General features: G+C 38.5%; 1 protein-coding gene across 1 annotated transcript in view; it reads right to left on the bottom strand.

The window, feature by feature from the left end:
• Window positions 1–24,941, bottom strand: part of LOC150086732 (sodium- and chloride-dependent GABA transporter 1-like) — a 139,729-nt gene that overhangs the window by 18,507 nt on the left and 96,281 nt on the right. Inside the window, exons 11-12 of the mRNA XM_090372731.1 lie at window positions 18,623–18,725; window positions 12,100–12,200 (exon numbers count right to left, since the gene is read on the bottom strand). Coding sequence (XP_090228857.1) covers window positions 12,100–12,200; window positions 18,623–18,725 — 204 coding nt within the window. The remainder of the gene's footprint in view (window positions 1–12,099; window positions 12,201–18,622; window positions 18,726–24,941) is intronic.

Raw genomic sequence — 24,941 nt, forward strand, 5'->3', positions numbered from 1 at the left:
AATATACCCAGATCCTTGACATAACGTGGCCTCGACAATGCTCCCCGCATACACACTACTCGGACTCCCTCCAGTCACTATCTGGCAGAGTAGAGGTAGCAAGATTATACACTAGCTGATCCGGAAGCCTCCTAGAGAGTTACCAATAGGTTCGGTCCGGTGTACTAACTAGCGGCCGGCCTGCGAAAACCGTTTTAGAGCTGTACCCTCGAAATGTAAGGAATATTGGATCTCGCCACGACGTTCATCATAACCTCAAAAGTCATCAATCATACTGCATGATGGAAGAGATAGGGAAGGGTTGACCGGAACTTAGCTCTAGAGACTAAACATGGGTTCCACCACTTCAAGCCTCCAATAAGCAAAGTGGTGGTATTTCACCGGTTGATGAGAGTCATCTACCACCTAGTACTGCCTGGTAACATAGAGGGGCGGCATTCCTCCATGTGGTGTGGGCGCCACACCTCGACCCCTGCTTACGTTGGTTCACACCTGGGTGGTCACCCACCATGTGCTTGTGCATGGAGGTTATACCCAGGATGTCTCTTCTCAAATGGAGCCTTCATCTCATGGCTATTCCCAACCTAGTGTTGTTTGGCATTACAAAAATGCAAAATTGGATGACCTGCGAGATTCCTTTTCCTTGGTCGGACTACTGTTCCAAAACTTCTGATGTCAACGTTTGCTCAGATCGTGTCAGTGAAATTATTCTTGTAGGAATGGAATCCTTTATCCTACACTCCACTTTAAAATCTCATCCTTTATCTAAACCTTGGATTTCCAATAAATGTGCTAAGGCTGTTCAAGAGAAGAACGTTGCATATCGTAATTGGCTTGTTTCCAATTCTTCAGTTTCATTTTCTGCCTACACCAAAGCTCACAGCAATTTTAAAGCAGTTATTAATCAGTCCAAACTAGATTTTGAACAGGCTAAGAGTAGATAACTTGCTTCTTGCCCTAATGGTAGCCGAGCATTCTGGTCTCTTGCCAAAGCTATTGGCCGTAACTTTTGCCCATCTCTGCTCCCACCTCTGTCAAAACCAGATGGTTCTGTTGTCACTTCAGCCAAAGATAAAGCTGACCTGCTAGTATCCCATTTTTCTTTCAACTCATGTATTAATGATCTTGGTAAAACACCTCCCACCATTCCCAACATGCTTCATTCAATGCTTCCTGTGGTCTTCCATCAAAAGGATGTCAGAAGAATTTTGACAAATCTTGACGCTAATAAAGCTCCAGGTTCCGATGGTATTTCTCCACTTGTTCTCAAAACCTGTACTCCTGACTTACTCCTGTTCTTTACCGCCTTTTTTCACTTTCTTATTCCAAAGGTGTTTTTCCTTCTGCTTGGAAATTTGCTCATATCCAACCAGTTCCTAAAAAGGGTGACAAATCCCTCCCATCCAATTATTATCCCATTGCAATTACTTTTACTCTATCTAAAGTAATGGAGAAATCAATTAACCACCAACTCTTAAACTACCTAGAAACCTGTCTGATCAACTATCGCCAGTATGGATTCTATCAGTGTCGATCTACTGGTGATATTCTGGCTTACGTTACCCATTTGTTGACAAATTCAATGGAAAAGTTCGGTGAAACATAAGCAGTTGCTCTTGACATCTCAAAGGATTTCGATCGTGTTTGGCATAAAGGTCTTCTAAACAAGTACAAGCTTCCATCTTATGGTTTGCCAACTGTTTTTTGTAATTGGTTATCCAGTTTTCTCTCTGATCGCTCACTGAGGGTGATGGTAGATAGCTCACTGTCTTCTAACTTCTCCACTAATGCTGGTGTCCCTGAAGTCAGTTCTTTCCCCACTATTTTTCTCTTGTATATTAATGATCTTCTTCCATTGACTGGAAATCCTATCCATAGTTTTGCCAATGATAGCACATTGCATTCCACTTTCCATTTTGAGAAAACTTGTCCTGCTCAATCAGTTTCAACTTCTCAAATATCCGCTATGAATTCCTTAAATGCTGATCTCCAGGTAATTCTCCAGTGGGGCAAAGACAACTTAGTTGATTTCAATCCTTCTAAAACTCAGTCTTGTCTTATATCTCACAAAAAGGATTCTTCTGCTCCTATGCTTACCTTTGGTGACACGCTGATTTCTAGGCAAAATGATATATCTCTTTTGGGGATTACCCTGACTTCTATTCTCTCTTGGCATAAGCACATTATAAATATTGCTTTCTCTGCATCTAAAAACTTGGTTTTCTCTTTTGCTCTCGGTGTTACTTTTCCACCAAACAGCTGTTCACTCTGTACAAATTGCAAATCTGCCCTATAATGGAATATTGTTCCGACATCTGGGGCGGTGCCCCCAAAACCTCTCTCAGGCTTCTACATTCCATTCAGAAGAGGGTAGTTAGGTTAATTAATGACTCATCTCTAACAGAGTCTCTGCACTCACTGTCTCATAGATGTACTGTTTCTGCCGCATGCCTTTTCTACAGATACTTCCATGGGCAATGTTCTTCTGAATTGCCTTCTATAATTCCCACTCTCTCTTTTAAAACAGTCCAATCACATGCCGACAACAGCCAACATCTATTTACCGTCCAACTTCAAACTCAGCCAAGCTGGACTGGAGGCAGCTAAGGAATGCTGCCAACAAACAGGCATATCAGATCGCCCTATCCAACCGCTTCGAGATGCTGGCTGTGCCCGAGGATATAAATGAAGAAGAAAAGCAGATCTCTGATGCCATCCTGGAATGTGCCAAGCCCCTATGTCCACCTGCCCGACGTCGAACGCAACCATGGATATCAGACGAGTGCCTCGACCTCGTGGACAAACGGAAACAGGCAAAGTTGGTCGACTTTGAATGGTACCGGCAGCTAAACCGAGAAGTCCGACAAAGAATGACAGCAGAAAGAGAAGCATACTGGAACCAAGTGGCAGACGATCTTGAAGTGGCGGCATCCAAAAACGAGTACCGCACTCTCTACCGCACCCTCAGATGTCTGAGTGGAAAGACCAAATTGACTAGTGACAACATCAAGAATGCTGATGGGACCTTCGTGCGATCACCATCCGAACGCCTGCAACGGTGGAGTGAATTCTTCAAAGCTTTGTATAATCACGACCCACCTCAGGGACCGCCAGCAACAGCACTCTCGATCGACCCCCCTGAGGTCTCCATGGTCGATGTTGAGCCTACAGTAGAAGTGAAAGCAGCCATACAATCCCTGAAGAATGGCAGGGCACCAGGAGTGGACCAAGTCACCACAGAAGCGATCAAAGCCGGGGGAGATGTACTGCTTCGCCGACTACACTCACTCCTCAAAACCATCTGGTGCACTGAACAAATTCCGTTAACATGGAGGAAAGCTATTATCGTACCGATCCACAAGAAAGGTGATAACCGGGACTGCAAGAACTACCGTGGCATCAGCCTCCTTTCCATCATCGGAAAGGTCTTTATGAAGATCATCCAGTCAAGACTGCAAAAACATCGCGAGCAAACCAGTCGAGAAGAACAGGCAGGATTTAGACCCGGGCGAGGATGCTGTGATCAAATCTTTGCCATTCGTCAGCTGATGGAGGAGAGGATCCGGTGTGGACAGCGAACCGTCATTGTTTTCATTGACTTTAAGTCTGCTTTCGACTGTGTCCACCGGCCTGCCTTATGGAAACTACTAGAGGTTGAACATGTACCTCGAAAAGTCATCACACTCCTCCAAACTGCATACAACGGTTTAACCAGCCAGGTGCGCATCCAGAATGATTTATCTGAGGAATTTACCATCCAAACTGGAGTCCGCCAAGGGGATGTAGCCTCCCCGTTGCTTTTCAACATCGTGGTCGACGCCATTATGAGGCAAGCATTCAGAAACAGACAGGGCATACAATATGACAAGGATCACTATGTGACTGACCTGATGTTTGCTGATGATAGTGCTATCCTTGCCGGTAACGACGCTGAAGCCACGGACATCCTCTACGACATTGCCCGCATTGCCCGGCCATACGGTTTGAAGATCAATGCTGGTAAGACAAAGGCCCTGACAACAGATGGGTCGCAAGCCACCATCTATCTCGAAGGCGTCCAGATCGAGCAAGTGCAGGACTTTAAATACCTTGGGTCGCTGGTCCAGGAGAAGAAAGTTGCATCCACCGTGGAAATCCACAGCAGAATTGGACAGGCGGCCACTGCGTTCGCCTCGCTCAAATGGTGTCTGTGGAAGAGGACCAACATTTCCACAAAGACTAAAATCCGACTCTTCCGGACTTTGATCCTGCCCATTCTTCTTTACGGATCGGAAACATGGATTTGTCTCAAGTTAGATTTGAACAAACTTGAGGTATTCCAAATGCGATGCCTGCGGCAGATCTTGGGCATCTCTCTTCGCGACCGCATCACTAATGATACCATCCGCGCCAGATGCCAACAGCAACCAACCATTGCCGACCAAATCCAGAAGCGAAGGCTCAGATGGTTTGGCCACGTATGTAGAATGGGCACAAACAGAATACCATCCACACTCCTTTGGAGACAACGACCCACCCAATGGAGCATCCAACGGACCGCGCCTAGGAAAACGTGGGCCAAGCAAGTGGAAGATGACTTGAAGAGCCGACGTCTCGACCTTAACCAGGCCAGGACTGAAGCCATGGATCATAAGGTATGGAAGAACATCACAGAGCAAGTCCGAAACCCTGCGGCACCTACAGCAGCATACTGGTTGCGTGGCCAACCGCCTCCCCCAGCTGCCAGCTAAGGACCAAAGAAGAAGAAGAACTTCAAACTCACAGAGCCACCTTTTCATCTTCCTCGTTTATTCATTCAACTGCTGTTTGCTGGACCAACCTTCCTTCATATGTCTTTCCCGAAAATTTCAGTCTACAGAAGTTGAAGTCTAATGTCAACAAATATCTTCTTTCGTCTTCTGAACCTCGAACCCAAGCACGGTACTAAGTACTATAGGTTCTAATACCTCTCGTGTTTGGGGGTTTCATAAAAAAAAAATAAAAAAATCTCTCTCTCTCTTTTTGTACACAAGAGAGATCACACATTCAATTAATGTCATGTCAGAAAATTTCTGAGATATTAAAAATCTGTAATAGTGAGGTTTCTAATGCTCTTGAACAAAGAAAAATCAGATAGTGTGTGCACGAAATTTAAATAATATGTACTGAGTAAAGTTCTGCCATTCCAATAAGCTTTATTTGAGGATAGATACTGGATAAGCAAACAGTCTTGGATCCAATCATCACTGGCATATTTCAAGACGTATGGATGCTTATATAACTTATTTATGGCTCTCGGCATTCACCAGTGCCACTGATTAAGTGGAATTTATTAATTTAAGCTTTCTATGAGGGATTAATATTTGTTTAGTTTGTTTCATATCATATCATAAGAAATTGTTATGCATGTTATACTGTAGATAATATTTTTTGCAGGCGGTGTAATTTGCAACTCCATTTTACAATTTAAGTTTATTATTATGAATATCACCTCTAACAAGAATAATAGACAATTATTTATTATACTATTAATATAATAACATTAAATATGACAACTGTACAGTAATAATAACTTTTCACCATAATGAGCACTTTTAAAAACTGCAATGATAATGTAATATTTTTTCATGCATTATTCCAAATGAACTAACTCTCTTGTTATCCTTAAACAAGTGATATACAGTACAGGTTCATACAAATATCTGTTTCTCTATTGTTGCAACTTACAAAATAACAAGTAAAACTCTTGGGTCGGTTGGTTGTTTCACTTTCTTTGTACTTGGATATAATAAACTGTCAACATATGCAGCCATGTCTCTGACTGATCTTTATAAACTTTCCAATTAGAATTAGCATTAGTACAGGCATACGATGCAAGAAAGCAAGCTTATGCAGCATCAGCCAAAAAAAAAAAAACCCTACCATTTTACCCCTCCATTCATTCCAAAATGCCTGTCCAGCTCAGCCTTAAATTTATGTAGGCTATAAACTTCCACAACAAAAGATTGAAGTCTGTTCCAGCAATAAACTATCCGCTGGCTAAAGGCAAATTTCCACACATCTATTCTAACTGTCTTTCCTCAATTTGAATCTGTGCCCCTTCAGGTTCTTAATCTGAGCAAGATGAAGAATCCCATCAGCATTCAGCTTGCTCAACCCATTCAAGACCTTATACACCTCAATCAGATCATCTCACAGGTGCCTACTCTCCAGGCACTGCAATTTGCAGAATTTAAGCCTTTCTTGACAAGAGCACCCTTTTTTCCCTTCACCAACCTTGTTGCCCTTCTTTGTACTCATTCTAGCAACTCTACATCCTTCCTAAAATGAGGCCTCCAGACCTGTACACAGTACTCTAGGTATGGCCTAACCATTGCCTTGTATAATGGGATTATCACCTCCCTGTCCCTGTTAGCAAAATTCCTATATATCATTTACAAGACTCCATGAGCTGCCCTGGCAGCCCATCTGCACTGCTCAGCGAACTTCATATTTGACTGCACAATTACCCCCAGGTCTTTTTCGCTTTCCACTTCCCTGAGTGTAGTACCACATAGTTGGTATGTTTCTCTTTGGTTATTGCTACCCATATGCAGTACTTTGCATTTGTCAATGTTTGTCAGTGTTAAACTTCAGTTGCCACTTTTCAGCCCATTTTCCCAACTTATCTAGATCCAGTTGGAGTAGCATACTGTCTTTACAGTCATTAACAACCCTACCAACCTTTGTATCATCTGCAAACTTGGACATTAAACCTGATATACCTTCATCAATATCATTGATAAATATACAAAACAATAATGGGGCCAACAACGAACCCTGGGAAACTTCACTAACAACATTTGTCCACAAAAAGCAGTGTCCATTGATTACCATTCTCTATCATCTCCCACTCAACCACACCTTTATCCATTGTAGCAACTTACCCTTAATGCCAAAACCTCTCCAATTTGTACAGCAGTCTTCCATGTGCAACGGTATCAAAAGCTTTCCTGAAATCCAAGTATATGATATCAAAATTATTTTTGGCATTCAGGTCCTTCGTGACTAAATCATAGTATCCAATCAAATTTGTCAGACAAGACTTCTCCTTAATAAACCCATGCTGCCTCTGATCTATACCTGCAGTCTTGTCTAGATGATCCTCACTGCTTCTTTAACCAGTGACTCCATTATTTTCCCTGGAACAGAAGTTAAACCAACAGGTCTGTAATTACTTATGTTACCCTTTGATCCCCCTTTGTGAACTAGGGAAACATTTTCACATCTCCAGTCCATGGGGCCCTTCCCTAAGTCCAAGGAAGCTTTCATAATTTTGGCTAAGGGTTTGCTTGCTTCCCTTGCTGCCTCCTTTAATATAACTGGATAGATCCCGTCCACCCCAGGTGCCTTCCTCATGATTAACTTCAACAATTTCTCCTCCGCTTTGCTCTCAGTAATTATAAAATCACTTAGCTCCCTGTTAAGAGTTTGATAAACTTCTGGCACTCCCCTCATTGAATAACTCCTCGTGTGTGAATGTAGATGCAAAATACTCATTCAGTTTATCAGCTACCTGAGCAGGATCATCAATAGTCAACCCATCTATGTTAAGTGGTCCAATCTGATTCATCCCTTTCCTTCTAGAGTTTACATAAGTAAAGAACTTTTTGTTGTTTTTCTTTGCATCCTTTGCCAATGATTTCTCATAATCTGCCTTTGCCTGCCTAACCTCCTTTGTGAATTGATTCAGACTAGTTTATACCTGTTAAAGGCTTCTGTGTCACCTGATACTTTATATGCATCCCATACATTTTTATTCTCTGCCACGAGCCTCATCAGTTCATCTGATGTCCCTTTAAGCCTAAACCTTGAACAGTATTTTTTAGTTGGAATGAAAAGCCTAGTAGCCTCCAAAATTAAGTCCCAGAAGGCTTCCCATTTAGAATTCAACACTGGTAGCATCATCAGTTGATACCACTGTACAGAATTTAAAAACTGACTGAGACCACTGTAGTCACCTTTACAAAAGCAAAATCCCTTTCCTTTAGCCTTGATGGTAGTTACATCTTTATGTAACTCCCAAATCAGTACATTGTGATCACTGTCACCCAGTGGTTCCTTTATTTGCAAATTCTTAATGCATGAATAATGCTGCTGATGATCAGATGAAGAATATTACTCCCTCTGGTTGCCTCTCGAACATGTTGCTGTAGAAAACAGTCATCCAATTAATCCACAAAAGACTTGTTAGTGTCCGAGTGACCAATCCACAAGTTCCAGTCAATATCTGGAAAGTTAAAATCCCCCATTATAAGACATTCTGATTTACTGGCCCACTATTTCTCTGCACAATTGCTCATTATACTCATCAGATTCATTAGGCATATAACACACACCTACTCTCATTTTTCCCTTCCCAGTGCTTATGTCACGCCAAACAGACTCAACATTGCATTGTCCACCAACATCAACTGGATACACTTCCTTAGATTTTATGTGTTTCTTAACTAACAGCATAACCCCTCCTCTCTTCCTGTCCTGTCTATCCTTTCAGTACACACTGTACTCCCCAAATTCCAATTCTGCACTGCTTATATCTGCATGATACCACGTCTCTGATATCTCAACAATATCTGCCTTTGATATCTTGACTAGCACTTCAAGCTCATCAAATTTATTAACTATACTCCTAGCCTTGGTGTACATGCACCTGTATCTACTCTTAGTTACCCTAACACAGCCCATGTATTTATTTGTTCCACTATGACTCCCAGCAGTCCTGGAAATCTCCATTGCCTTGCTTTCCAGGCTGCTGCTCATTCTAATAGAAGCAGTGCAAGAATCACTTTTTCCTCTGCCTGCGGCCACCGTTAATCTTTTAGTCTGCATATCCTCCCAAGCTAGCAGTTTTCCGACCCACCTACACTGCCTCAATAGCATCAGCAAATATTCTTGCACCCTTTCTATTTAAGTGTGCCCCATCTCTATAGAAGCAGTCTCTCCTGTCAACAAGCACAGACCAGGCTGAAAAAAATTAAAAATTGCTAACTTCTTTTAGTTCTTTCCTCTCCTTCTCATCAGCAGAACTGAATACTCCAGTATTGTTTATTATCTGTATGAGAAAAGTTCAGCAAAGATCCACATTCAACTAGAAAGAATAACTGCAGAAATACTCTCTACTTTTTGTCAGATACTTTCACAATCTTAATAGTAGTTGTACAAATTTTGTTAACTCTACAACCATTTGTCATTTTGCTTCAAAGTCGACAACAGAAGGAAGTGTGACATGGGCAAAGTGAGTGAAGTACAGATCCTCCCCATCTGCTCCCTGTTTCTCAGAGGGGGAGAGGAACGTAAAACAATTCACAAGGAAACAAATGCAGTATATGGGGAAGACTGCCCATCTTCTAGTGTTATCTTGTAGTTAACTGTTGTTGTTGTTGTTGGTTTCATGGGCACAATATGCCCTAAGTTGTGACATCAAGGAGGACTACTGTGCTAATGTTCATGATAATATTCTCAAAGAGGAGAAAAAAAGAGGGGGATAGAAAGAAAAATTTATAAGTTTTATTTATTCTACCCAAGCATTTCTTCATTACTTCATTTGGGAGCTTTGAATGAATTAAGCCGACCGGGCTAGCCGGGTGGGTAAAATGCCTGCCTGGCAACCCAAAGGTCGTGGTTTCGATTCCCACCTCTGGCTTGGATCAAAGTACTGCAAAAACCTTGGGAGGTGCATTATGGCCACAGAAGCCTATGCGCCAACAACTACCAAAAAAAAAAAAAAAAATGAATGAATTAACACTCAATTAGAATGAATAATAGTTTTTGCATACATGTTTCTGATAAACTCAATCCAGATTTCCTAAATTATATTCTTTAACACATAACTTATAGTTCAAGTTTGAGTGGCAGATTTTGTATAGGCCCAACATAGCCAAGTGGTCAAGTTTGAGAGTACAGTAATGCAAAGGCGCCTCCATAGCCAGGTGGGAAGGAGCAGCAGTGCATAGCACATGCTTCTTGATTAGACCGGGGTTCGAGCCCATCACCACCAAATACTGAGGATGTGGAAAGGTCAGGGAATGACCACCGCATATCCCGAAGCAATATGGCCTTAGTTGCTAATGCTCCTAAAAACCAAATAAATAACAGTAATGCAAACACATTTGAGTGGACCATGGTCAAGCTTGCATGACTGCTAAATATGGTTAATGATTATATTCATTGTCAAAACAGTTAACTGTAAACTCCTCTGACCTAGCAATTATACTAGGGTATAAACAAATGTATATTAAAGCCAAGCAGCCAAATTAGTCAAATATTTTTCACTTCTACATATTACAGTAAATTGGGTAAGGAAACAAAACCCTACATATATGCACCCTTATAATAAATTAATATAAATTACTGTTGAAATAATATATAAATTATATTGTATAAATTACAAGGCACAGATACCCCGCATATTATGATTTTGAAGAAAATATATGAGGGTGCTACCTCCTTTATTAGACTAGACAAAGACAGTAGGAAATTTAAAATTGGGAAAGGAGTTCGACAAGGAGACACTATCTCCGAAGCTGTTTACTGCTGCCCTTGAGGAAGCTTTCAGAAGATTACACAGGTCGCAGAAAGAAGTCAATGTGAACGGACAGTACCTAAACCATTTACGATTTGCAGCTGACATTGTGGTCATAAGCCACGATCCCAAAGAATTAGAGGAAAATCTTAATCAGTTATGCAGAGTTAGTAAGGATTTTGGACTAAAGATGAATATGGCTAAAACAAAAGTAATGATGAGCAAGTATGCCACAGAAAGGGAAATAATGATTGAAGGAGCAGTAATTGAAAAGGTGGAGTCATATACTTATCTGGGACAAGTTATTAACTGTAATAATGATAAATGGCTGGAAGTCAAGAGAAGAATAAATTTTGGATGGATAACATTCAGGAAATACAGTCACATACTGAAGAGCAATATCCCAGTTTGTCTGAAACGTAAAATAATGAACCAATGTATACTCCCCACCATGACTTATGGAAGTGAAACTTGGGCACTCACCAAAAGAATGGAAGAGAAGCTGAGAAGTACACAGCGAAGAATGGAACGAATTATATTGGGAATCAGACTGTTAGATAAGAAGAGAAACACATGGATTAGGCAGCAAACTCAAGTAAAGGACATTCTTATCAAAACTAAAGAACTAAAATGGTCTTGGGCAGGACACATAGCTCGAAGACATGATGACAGATGGACTAAGAAAATAACAGAATGGTACCCAAGAGGAGCTAGAAAAAAACGTTGAAGACAAAGGCGGAGATGGATAGATGAAATTCATGAATTTGTGGGTAGTAAATGGATGGCCAGTGCTCAAAACAGAAGGAACTGGAAAGTTGCTGGAGAGGCCTTCATCCTGCAGTGGATTGAAAATGGCTGATGATGATGACTGTTGAAATTAAATTTAATTATCTCATCTATTCCAACCTTCACTCCGGCAGGACAAAATGAAAGTACTTAAATTAATTGGCATAATAGCAATCAACAGTGTCATCCTCTGGCAAGTGATTCAAAGTGATAATTAATTAAAAATTGAACAAATTTTAAATAATTTTAATAGTGAATTTTTTACAAACAGAAATAATAATTACTTTACAACTTAAATTGAAGTGAAAGTTAAATTAGGTGTTCTTCAATTGAATAAGGCAAAACTAATAAAAGAGAGAAACTAATAAAAAAAAAAATATATATATAAAAGAGAAATTAATTAAAAGGAAAATTAATAAAATTTTTGGTCATTATCTCAGCAGGATTGGTTTAACCTTTCTAAGGCGTAAAAATCCAAACATGCTTAGAACAATAACCTATATACTTATTTACAACTTCCATCCAATTGGGAATAAAAGGTTTATTGCTTTAGGGAGTAATCTATGTTTATAATATTGTCAAATTGTTTACTATTTTGGATTGATTAATTTTAAGATTCACGTAATTGTTTTTATTTCAGTGCAATGAGACACCAATGTAAGAAAGAGTCTTAGTGTAAGAAAACATAGATGACAATAGTGGCAAAAAACCTAGTGGCCATGTGTGAATGTGTGTGTAAAACAAAGTATGTAAAAACTATAAATACTTACTACAGTGATTACAGGAACAAAAACTGTCCATCCAATTATGAAATACCAACTAGGTGGATAACCTATCATATCCTTAATATTTTTTGCCATTCTCCGTGCACCTAAAAAAAAAAAGTGAGAATTACTTGTTAGATAATATTTCTTCATCTTTAATTATAGAATTTTAATTTATAGAATAATTATAGAATCTACATTAATTTTGATGATTTTGATATTTCGATTACTAATAATCAAAATATATAGGGGCTTGGAGAGGGAAACAGGCATTCTGTGTGCTATCAGACACTCAGTCTAAAACACTGATGGATCCAATATCTTTCTATCTCAGAAGATTTAGGAGAAGTCCAACTGGACTTCTCCTAAATCTTCTGAGTCACTTATAAGTTTATCAAGTGGATCAATGAATCACTTATAAGTTTATCAAGTGCAAATCTGCTGTACACCTAAAATCCACTCATGCACACCTACTCAAAGCCCTGTTACGTCACTTAGGTGGCAACGAACGTGTAGAGCGGTTCTCTTCAAGACGCTTGGTCAGCGTGAAGAGGAAAAGACCAAACCCTCCAACACATGACAGCACAATGAAACAAATGGCCCTCAGTCCCCAGCAGCTTTCACTCCGCCTCTTACAGCAGTGAGAGGATCAGAGTGGAAGGAGAGGGTGCTAAGAATCTCTGGGTACGACCAGGCTGCCATGCGCGGAAACTGAACTTGGCCTGTTACAACGTAAGATCGCTCATCAGTGAAGTTTGTTATTTTTGTTAGTTATTTGGGTTTTAGGAGCATTAGCAACTAAGGCTATATTGCTCCGGGATATGCGGTGGTCATTCCCTGACCTTTCCGCATCCTCCGTTTTTGGTGGTCACGGGCTCGAACCCCGGTCTACATCGGTGAAGATAGGATATTAGAGCTGGAAAAGGAATTAGAAAATGTGAATTGAAATATCATCGGTTTGGCTGAAACAAGAAGAAGAAGAAGAAATGAATCACTTATAAGTTTATCAAGTGGAAATCTGCTGTACACCAATGGAAACAGTGAAAGGAGCGAAGGTGGAGTTGGCTTTCTGGTCTATAAAGATATAAAAAACAACATTTTGGATTTCAAAAGTACACCACCAAGGGTGTCAAGACTACTACTCAGGATTTCTAAGAGGTACAAGCTAAAGATTATAATGATTTATGCACCAACATCGAGCCACGATGATGAAGAGGTTGAAGAAATGTACACTGAAATTGAGAGCCTTCTAGATGAGCAGAAAACCCATTACAATATCATTGTGGGGGACTTCGATGCTAAGGTGGGAAAGAGACAAAACAGCACAGAAAGGGGAACTATAGGAAATTTTGGAATTGGTGAAAGAAATGAAAGAGGTGAAAGACTTGTAGAATTTGCAAAATCTCGAGGATTGTCAGTAATGAACACTTTTTTCAAGAAAATGGTGAACAGAAAGTGGACATGGAAGAGCCCAAATGGATTAACAGCTAATGAAATAGACTTCGTCCTCACTAACAGAAGATATATCGTGAATGATGTTACCGTCCTGAACAAGTTAAAAATGTTGGAAGTGATCACAGAATGGTAAGATGCACACTTGATATAGATATGAGAAAAGAAAGGAAAAAACTGACTCGAGTAAATAATACGAAGGTCTTTGAGATAACAGAAGAGGAGAAAAAAGCAGTATGTACTGGAACTTAAGAACAAGTTTGAGCTTTTGCAGACTGTTCAGGACCAAGATATCGACGAGGAATATTACAACATTTCTGAAAGTGATAAAACCCAAGAAACCTATAGGTATAAAGAAATCCAAAGAAGAAAAAATTAGTCAAGAAACACTTGTCATGATGAACCAAAGACAACAAATGATATTTATTAGGAGAAGTCCAGTTGGCCTGCCTCCCTAAAATCCACTCATGCACACCTTCTCGATGGTAAGCCCTGTTACGTCACTTAGGTGGCAACGAACATGTAGAGTGGTTCAAATAGCATAATTCAAATAGCAGAAGACTACTATAGAGAATTATACAAGGAGCGAGGGAATGATTCCAACAGTGAGGAAGGTGGATCGCAAATCAGGATATCCTTCCTGATAAGGTAGAACGTGTTGAAGAAAATGAAGAATCAGAAAGCCCCAGGGAAAGATGAAGTTACTGTAGAGTTGTTAAAATTGGGAGGAAGAGACATAGCATAAAAACTGGCAAGACTCTTCACAAAATGCATTAGAAAAGGTGTGATGCCTAAGGAGTGGAATAATGCAATCATAGTTTCGCTGCATAAGAAAGGAGATAAATCAGAAATTGGGAATTATAGACCAATTAGCTTGTTATCCCACATCTACAAGTTATTCACAAGGGTCATTACTAACAGATTAGAAATACTTGATGAGAATCAAGCGAAACAGCAAGCTGGCTTTAGGACAGGATTCTCAACTATGGATCACCTTCACGTAATATCACAGCTAATGGAGAAAGCAAATGAATATAAAACACCATTATACCTGGCATTTGTGGATTATGAAAAGGCATTTGACTCCATACAGCATAAAGCAATGTTTCAGGCACTGGAAAGACAAGGCATTGATACCCCATATATTATGATTTTGAAGAAAATATATGAGAATGCTACCTCCTTTATTAGACTAGACAAAGACAGCAGCAAATTTAAAATTGAGAAAGGAGTTTGACAAGGAGACACGATATCTCCAAAGTTGTTTACTGCTGCCCTTGAGGAAGCTTTCAGAAGATTAGACTGGTCGCAGAAGCGAGTGAATGTGAATGGAGAGTACCTAAACCATTTACGATTTGTATATGACATTGTGGTCATAAGCCATGATCTCAAAGAATTAGAGGAAAATATTAATCAGTTATGCACAGTTAGTAAGGGTTTTGGACTAAATATGAATATGGCTAAAACAAAAGTAATAATGAACAAGTATGCCATAGAAAGGGATATAATGATTGAAGGAGCAGTAATTTAAAAGGTGGAGTCATATACTTATCTGGGACAAGTTATTAGCTGTAATAATGATAAATGGCTGGAAGTCAAGAGAAGAATAAATTTTGGATGGATAGCATTCAGGAAATATGGTCACATACTGAGGAGCAATATCCCAATTTGTCTGAAACGTAAAATAATGAACCAATGTATACTACCCACCATGACTTATGGAAGTGAAACTTGGGCACTCACCAAAAGAATGGAGGAGAAGCTGAGAACTACACAGCGAAGAATGGAACGAATTATATTGGGAATCAGACTGTTAGATAAGAAGAGAAACACATGGATTAGGCAGCAAACTCAAGTAAAAGGACATTCTTATCAAAACTAAAGAACTAAAATGGTCTTGGGCAGGACACATAGCTCGAAGACATGATGACAGATAGACTAAGAGAATAACAGAATGGTACCCAGAGGAGCTAGAAGAAAACCTGGAAGACAATGACAGAGATGGATAGATGAAATTCATGAGTTTGTGGGTAGTAAATGGATGGCCATTGCACAAAACAGAAGGAACTGGAAAGTTGCTGGAGAGGCCTTCATCCTGCAGTGGATTGAAAATGGCTGATGATGATATATATCATGATCACATGTACTATATTTTTTACACAATCTTCTAATATAATACTAATTAGCTGGAACTGAAAACATGGCTGGATGAATGAAGACATCCTCTGCAACAGAATGTTCATGAATTCAAATCTCACCCTATTTGGAGTCAAAATGAAAGTGGAGCAAACTTTATTCTGTATGACTATGATGGCAAGGAGAAATGCTTGAATGAAACAAGATATTTACTTGAATGGGTGTAAACCGATTTAAATAATTATGAAAGTCTTATAAAAAGGTGCAGCATGAGGAGCATTCTGTTTATTTTTATATAATAGAGTTTACAGAAAATCCTACAAAAATTGGGATTGACTTCAAGACATCCAGAACAATATGGAATTTCTACTAGAACTAATATGTTACAGCCTGAACTAGAGAACCTCAAAATGGACTGATATCAAAACAATTGCACATAAAAATATGCTCTTTCATTCTTTTCTTCTTGTTATGCAATTAATACTCCAAAGAATTAACAAAGGTCAATAGAGGAAATAAGAGAGGGAATCAAAATTAATGATAAAATCTTAAATACAATATATTCTCATTATTATGATATTAGATCATTCGAAATGTAATACACTTTGAAGTCACTACATTCCCTAATAACTAATAATATAGGGTTTTATATGCCTTTTAGGTGGATAATTCAAAATACAAGTACAGGGAAATTCAAAATATGAATTATGTCTCAACTTGAGAGAATCTACTTTGAAAAGACTGCTACCAACTCAGATAAACATTATAAAAAAAAAAATAAATAAATAAAAAACACACGCACACACTTGGAAACTAGCCTTTTGTCTCCTCCTTGGCAGCGTGCTCAACCCATAAGGCCTTGGATGGGTTGAGCACGCTGAATTCTGATGGGATCCTTCCACTTGTTCATATTACGAACCTAAGGGAGCATAAATTCAAATTAAGAAAGGACAGATGTAGAATAGATGTGCGGAAATTTGCCTTTAGCCAGCGGGAGGTTAATTGCTGGAACAAACTTCCATCTGTCGTGGAAGTTGATAGGTTGAATAAATTTAAGGAGGAACTGGACAGGCATTTGGAGGGAATGGTGTGATTTTTTTTTTTTGGCTGATGCTGCATAAGCTCATACACTTGCTTTCTTGCATCACATGCCACTACTACTACTACCTTCCCCAATTTTTGTATCCCATTTCATTATGAAAATCCCACCATCAATCATTTTGCCCCCCCACTGGACCTGAACACAATATTTGAAATGTGGTCCCATCATTTTGAATCAATGGATATTTGTCATGGGAAGTAACCTATGTTTACAGTACTGTTAAATTTTTACAATTTTGGGTTGATTAGTATTTTACAGTTCTGGGTGGCTGTTTTTGTTTCACTGCAACAAGATAGCAGTGCACTCTGTCTTGGTGTAAAGAAATATAAGTTACAGTATTGGCAAAAATCTAGTGGGCTATATATGTGTGTGTGTGCATGTAAAACAAAGCATGATAAAATATTATACCCCCTTCTCTACCCATGTATTTAAAATAACTGATAAGACACTACATGCCATTCACATGTCTATTTACTCTGCATGACAACCTTCATGCCTGAATGTATCATAATACAAGGTATTTACTTAAAAGGGTGTAAACTCATTTAAATAATTATATAATCTCTCCTTATTTACACCCTTCAACTCTAGCTTCCCTCTCCTGCCAGTTTTGTTATTCTCGGGTTATTTTTTTCCAAATGGTAATGGAAATCATTATTCATGAAGTTATGTCAACAATGGCAGTTATGTTATTAAAACATAACTGCCATTTCTCTCACCATTTGTGAAGCCTATCCAATCATTCTGAAGGGATATTAGCCTGACTTGTATTGTTAGCATCCTTCTGCTTATTTGTAAATTTCAACACTTCTATATCCTTTTTTTTTTTTTTTTTTTTTTGTATCCTTCATTCCCTCCTTGATATTTATCAGAAACAAATGGCTCCTACACTGAACTTTGAGAACCCCACTTCAAACCCTGGCCCACTCTGAAAAGAGACCATTAATAACACTTCTCTCTCTCCTGTCCTTTAGTTATCCCTCAATCCATCTCAGGATCTTGTCTGTAATCCCAATATGCTCCATTTCTAACACAACCTTTCATATGGAAATCATATCAAATGCTTTGCTAGAGTCTCAGCATATAATGCTGAAAGTGTTTCTTGCATCAAACTCCTGTGCAACCATATCACAGTCACCATAATCATCATATCAGCTTGGTCAAGCAAGATTTTCCAATTACAATGCTGTGTTGTGATCCAGTTAGGATACATCTCTCAAGATGATCTTGTAATGTGCCCTTGACCATAGATTCCATGACCTTCTTTGCCACTGAGGCCAAAATTACCAGTCTACAGTTACTAACTTCATCCTTATCTTTCCCTTTTTGGACTGGAAATGTATGGCACTTCGATTTAAAAGGATTGTCCTCAAGTTCAATGATGAGCTTGTGATTAAACCTAATGGTTTGATGCACTTCTTTGCATCAAATACAAGTGGCACTTCTTTACATCAAGTCCCCTTCAAATACGACCAGGTAAAATAACATCAGTACCTGGGGCTTTATAATCAACTTTGGGAATAATATAATATCACTTTGTGTACAGGAACAGGAAAAGGAATAAATGAGAGAAAAAAAATATACTATGGTTTCTTAGAGTCAGAAGATGGACTAAAAATATGGATAAAAATTATTCCACATGATGAAACAAATGATGGATTTTTACCCATCAATTCCCAATCTTCATTTAGAAAATGGTTGATGTGTGTCAATACAATATGAAATAATCATTTTTAGTAAATATGTTATCAGACACTTCAAAAAACATTTATCCCAGTAAAAACATACTGGAAAGTATTCCAATTTTTGAATAGTCAAAACTATATTTAATATACTTACCATATACCCAAGAAATAGCTATAGTCTGGAAGAAGACAGTGAATAATAAAGTTATACCACTAGCTGAATAGAAGTCCATTAGTTGAAAAATATACATTCCTCCCTGGAAAATAAAATATTAAATATTGTTCAGAGCAAGTGACATATATAAACAGACAAATTCATACACAAAACACCGAAATGTCACTCTGATATAGATGAAATTTTTCTATTACTTTTTTGATGCCATATAAAATTAAAATAACTACCTCTCTCAGTAATTAATACGTCATCTAGAATGAGATATATTGCAGTGAATGAACAAATTCATTTTTCTTTCATTAGAAACTATTAAAATTTGTTATTGTGCTCAGAACCAAAACTCATCTGCATCACTAGATATACAAGGGGTAACCCTTGTATAAGTTTCTACAATTTGTAATATGATAACTTTAAATTTTTAATGAAAACAAAAACTGTACACGAAAATTTACTGTTTCTTGGAAATTTTATTACATATCATTTATGAAAAATTACATCCTTTAAATGTTTGGCATCATTATTTTGACAATTTTTTTCTAGTGAAAGAAAAAAAAAAAAAAAGCTGTGCCTATTAAATCAGGCGAGTCGGCTGGCTAATTATTGTCTACAAAGCATGAGATTATTCTCAAAGAAGGACTAATGTTTGTCTGAATGGAAATGCCACCAAAGAGTAACATGACTTGGATGTATTTACTGTTCAAAGTTTACTCAGGAGTTATCAATATCCCAAAACCTATAATTTTGCTTATTAACAAATCCTTGCAAATGAATATTGCCTCTGTCACTCATTATCAATTTTGATATGAAGTGTTACCTTCAGCTGTAATATCCAAGACAGTACTTATGAATTCTAGCTGGTTTTCTCGATCTACTGGCTTTCTTGGACTAATTGGATTTCTTAAGGAAAAGTCTTAAATCTTTCTTCAGAATTCACTGAAAAGATGATCTTCAAACAGCTAACTGAGCTGACCATCTCTATTTGATGTTTCAGCATTTTCATTAACACTTTCCCATGCTCACTTAGTAGTTACTGGAGATCGGCTTGACCATGGCTACCCACTATGAGGTGTGGCAATAAAGTTCCTAGACTGGTGCTGTTGCTGTCACATTCAATGAATGTAGTGGTACAGAGATTATCCAGTAGGCTGACAGGTTGCAGGTAACAATAAGTTTCATTAGTAGCATTAATGTTCTGTCTCATAATTTTGCAAATGGAGCAATGAATGAATCAAATTTTGCTTTAAAATTAGAAAACCTGCAACAGAAACATATGAAATGTTAAAAACTGTTTACAGTGATGAAACATTAAGTTATACCAGCGTGTTTGAATGTTATAAGTGATTCAAAGATGGACGTGAGATGTTCACAATAACTCAAGAAATGGGCTTCCGTCAACCTCTTTAAATGAGGACAGAGTTGCAAAAGTTTGGGAAATTGTGGCAAGAGATCATTGTTTGACCCTCAGAATGATGGTAGATGAGCTGGATTTGAATAGAGACAATTCATCAAATTCTGTATGAAGATTTAGGAAAAAGGAAGGTCTATGCAAAATTTGTGCTGCAGAACCTCACAAATGAGCAGAAGCAATGAAGAGTGTTATTGTGCAAAGACATCATCCAGTTTGTCAAGACAATCCTAATTTCCTCAACTGTATTGTCACTGGAGATGAGTGTTGGGTGTTTCAGTACGACCCAAAGATAAAGTGTCAGAGCATGCACTGGAGTTGAAAATCATCACCAAGGCCCAAAAACGTTTGCAGAAGTCTAGGTTCAAGACAATGCTAATCATGTTTTTCAACAAACGGTGTGATTCACAAGGAATTTGTACCTGAAGGGGGGGTAGAGTCAATGCTGCATTCTATATAAAGGTGGTTCAAGGCCTAATGAAGTGCATTTCTTGAGTGAGGCCTCAATTTTGAGAGAAAGGCAGCTGGTTCTTGTTGCATGATAATGCCCCACCCATTCTGCACTTGTTTTGAAGTCATTTCTGACATAATTGGCACTGTACAGATCAACCATCCATTCTACTCTCCCTATCTAGCGCCAGTGGACGTCAAGGTGAAAACTGTTCTTAAAGGAAAGAGATTTCAGGACACTGAGAACATAAAGAAAAACATAACCACCAAACTGAAAGTCAACCCTTTGGATGCCTTCACTAAATCTTTTCAGAAAATTTTAGAATGGTGTAATAAGTGTATTCAATTAGGTGGTGCTTACTTTGAATAAAAAGGAAGGAAGAAAGCTGGAGAAAGAAAGGGATTTGAGAGTTATGATATGGGCAAATATGAAATTTTTTTCAGCAGTGTAGACAAGCAGCCAGGATTTTGCACTGCTCAGAAAAATTCATATTTGCTCCTTCATATCAGATCCTATCAATGATTTATCGAACATTACCATGTATTGATAGGGATGTCATAATCCCACTGTAAGATCGCATTTGGAATACTGCTTTTAAGTATAGAGACCTCATCTGAAAAAAGACATTGAGCTTCTTGAAAGGGTCCAAAGATGGGCAACTCAAATCGTGAGACTGGAGTTGCCCATCCAATTAAAGTTAATTAATTTATTAAAAAATACATCCACTTTAATTTGTGCATAAGTGTATAAAGTATAATTCATAATACACACTGAATATAGGTAATATTTTAAGTTCTTGTGGATAGTGACTATAATCATATATTTTTTTCATCACACAAGCTCTATATTATTATTTCTGCTTAGGGTCCTGAAAGTGGTAGGTCAACTACTCTCTAAGAAAAACTGCACATTTTCCTACAGATACCACTGAACAAATGTAAAAGTCATCATAAGAAGTCAACAGGCCATTATTTTGTTGCTTTGAAAATGGAAGGCAAAATACCTTGAAACCAGAATCTCAGAAAAGCAGAGTCAACAAAATAGTATGCAAGAATCAAATGAATGAAAATATTAATTGCATATAATACTATATAGACATATATAAACAATATACTAACATTAAATGTGTACTGGAACTCATGTGATAAAGGTGTCAAAAATTTTTGCATTATGTATTCAAACATTATGTATTCAATCTGCAGATAAATGAACCACTTGGTGGCAGTGATCACAGTGTGCTGAAGTGGGAGTTACTCAAAGAGGTAACTACCATTAGGGGTAAAGGGAAGGGGTATTGCTTTCGTAAAGGCGACTACAATGGACTGAGACAGTATTTAAATTCTATACAGTGGGATCAACTGATGATATTGCCAACAGCAAATTCAAAATGGGAAGCATTCAAAGAACTTATCGTGGAAGCTACTAGGCTTTACATACCAACTAAGAAATATTGTTCAAGGTTTAGGCCTAAATGGTTGTCAGATGAACTAATGAGGCATATGGCAGAGAAGAAAAATGCATGGGATACATACAAATTAACACGTGACACGGACGCCTATGATAGATACAAGTTGATCTGTAACCAAGTTACAAAGGAGGTTAGGCAGGCGAAGGCAGATTACGAGAGATCCTTGGCAAGGGATGCGAAGAAAAACAGCAAAGAGTTCTTTACTTATGTAAACTCTAGAAGGAAGGGGATGAATCAGATTGGTCCACTTGAGATCGATGGGTCAACTGTTGATGACCCTGCTCGGGTAGCTAACAAACTAAATGAATATTTTGCATCGACATTCACACATGAGGAGTTATTCAGCGAGGGGAATGCCAGAGGTGTATTCAACTCTAGCAGTAAGCTAGAGAATCTTGTAATAACTGAGAGCAAAGTGGAGGAGAAATTGTTGAAGATAAACACAAGAAAGGCACCTGGGGTGGATGGGATCTATCCAGTTATATTAAAGGAGGCAGCAAAGGAGGTAAGCAAACCCTTAGCCATAATTATGAGAGCTTCCTTGGACTCAGGGGAGGTACCCATTGACTGGAGATGTGCAAATATGACCCCAATTCACAAAGGGGGATCAAAGGCTGACACAAGTAATTATAGACCTGTGAGTTTAACTTCTGTTCCCGGAAAATTAATGGAGGCACTGGTGAAAGAAGCACTGCAGGATCATCTAGACAAGACTTCAGTTATAGCTAGGACACAGCATGGTTTTGTTAAGGGGAAGTCTTGCCTGACCAATTTGATTGGATACTATGATGCAGTCACAAAAGAACTGGATGCAGGGAATAACTTTGATATTATATACTTGGATCTTAGAAAGGCTTTTGATACTGTTGCACATGGAAGACTGCTGCACAAATTGGAGCAGTGTGGCATTGGAGGCAAGTTGCTGCTATGGATAAAGGGGTGGTTGAGGGGGAGAAGACAGAGAGTGGTAATCAATGGACACTGCTCATCGTGGACTAATGTTATTAGTGGAGTCCCTCAGGGTTCAGTATTGGGGCCTTTATTGTTTTCTGTATTTATAAATGATATTGATGATGGTATATCAGGCTTAATGTCCAAGTTTGCAGACGATACGAAGGTTGGCAGGGTTGTCAAGGACACTACTGACACTATGCTGCTGCAACAGGATTTGGAAAGGTTGAGCAGATGGGCTTCGAGGTGGCAAATGAAGTTTAACATTGACAAATGTAAAGTACTACATATGGGAAACAGCAACCCCAGAGCAACGTATCAACTCTGTGGTACTACACTGACAGTGGTAGAGAATGAGAGGGACCTGGGGGTGGTGGTGCAGGCAGATATGAAGTTCTCTGAGCAGTGCAGACGAGCTGCAAGAGTAGCTCATGGTGTATTGTCAATGATATATAGGAATTTTTCTAGCAGGGATAAGGAGGTGATTATTCCCTTGTATAAGGCAATGGTCAGGCCACACCTAGAGTACTGTATACAGGCCTGGAGGCCTCATTTCAGGAAGGATGTAGAGCTGCTGGAACGAGTACAGAGAAGGGCAACTAGATTGGTGAATGGGACAAAGGGGTTCTCTTACGAAGAAAGGCTTAAGTTTTGCAAATTACAGTGTCTGGAAACTAGGCACCAGCGGGGTGATCTGATAGAGGTGTACAAAGCCTTGAATGGTTTGAGCATGCTCAATGCTGATGGGATTCTTCCTCTAGCTCAGAAAAATCACCTGAGAGGGCATAAATTCAAATTGAGGAAAGACAGATGTAGGATAGATGTGCGGAAATTTGCCTTTAGCCAGCGGGTGGTTGGTGGGTGGAACAGACTTCCATCCCTTGTCTTGGAAGTTGATAGCCTAAATAAGTTTAAGGCTCAGCTGGACAGGTATTTCGAACGAACAGAGGGGTGAAGTGGAAGTGGTTATTTTTATTTATTTATGTTACTTTTTTTTTTTTTTTTTTTGGCTGATGCTGCATAAGCTTGCTTTCTTGCATCAAATGCCTCTACTAATGCTAATGCTAATGCTAACATAATTCTTAGTTAAAAAAAAGTACTATCACATACACACAGAAAAGATACCTTGAAACAAGTTAAACATGAACTATTTTAAACACAGCCATGAAAACTGAATACAATAAGAGACAAAAACCCATCATACAATGAAGACACAAACATAAAAAGAAACCACTATAGCAGCAAACTAATCTCTACACACAAAGTCATATAAAATCTTGGCATCTGACTGATCAGACTATCACTTATGGCACAGTGAACAAAAATCTTTTACAGCATTTTTCATTAAAGGTGATACATTTGTGGACTGTACAATGGAAACAAACACATCTGTTGTTAAAAAATATTTCACATTCGGCCAGCAGCAAAATAATTCTATACACAGGGTTCTGAAACTGATAAAGACTTCCAATAGTGTAACTTCATAGTATCACAGAGGCTAGTAATGCTGGATAGAGAAATGATTTGCACTCACTCTGAATTAAGAACTGATTTTGATAAAGATCTAAGGTACGGAATATGAAAATATTCCACATCCAAGGTAAGCACTATAACAGAAAACAGTTATATCAGAATGCCAAATAAACATCTCCCTGTCAGCCCACAAAAAGTATTCATACTTGAAAAATGATTTCATCATCATGACTCACTTATGTTAACAAGGCAAAGTTTTCACCAAGTCATCCAATGTGTGATAAATTACCTCGCTAACAATCATACTAAACTATTACATCTTCCATATTCTTTTGATTTAGCCCCTACAAGGGAGGCATTTCATTGGGCAAAGCAATCTTCCAGTTTATAAAACATCATCCTGACAACAGTTTCTGAGATGCATACAAACAGTCAATGCATCACCGGGAATTATGTATACAGAAGTATAGAAAATAAATTGAAGAGCAGTACAGTATACAGTGTTTATTGTCAAGTGGGGGGGGCTCTCCCCTAAAACTATGTAGTATTC

The sequence above is a fragment of the Mastigoproctus giganteus genome, chromosome 4 (assembly GCF_048544385.1).
Source record: "Mastigoproctus giganteus isolate SK-2022 chromosome 4, ASM4854438v1, whole genome shotgun sequence".
In the NCBI taxonomy this organism is placed as follows: domain Eukaryota; kingdom Metazoa; phylum Arthropoda; class Arachnida; order Uropygi; family Thelyphonidae; genus Mastigoproctus; species Mastigoproctus giganteus.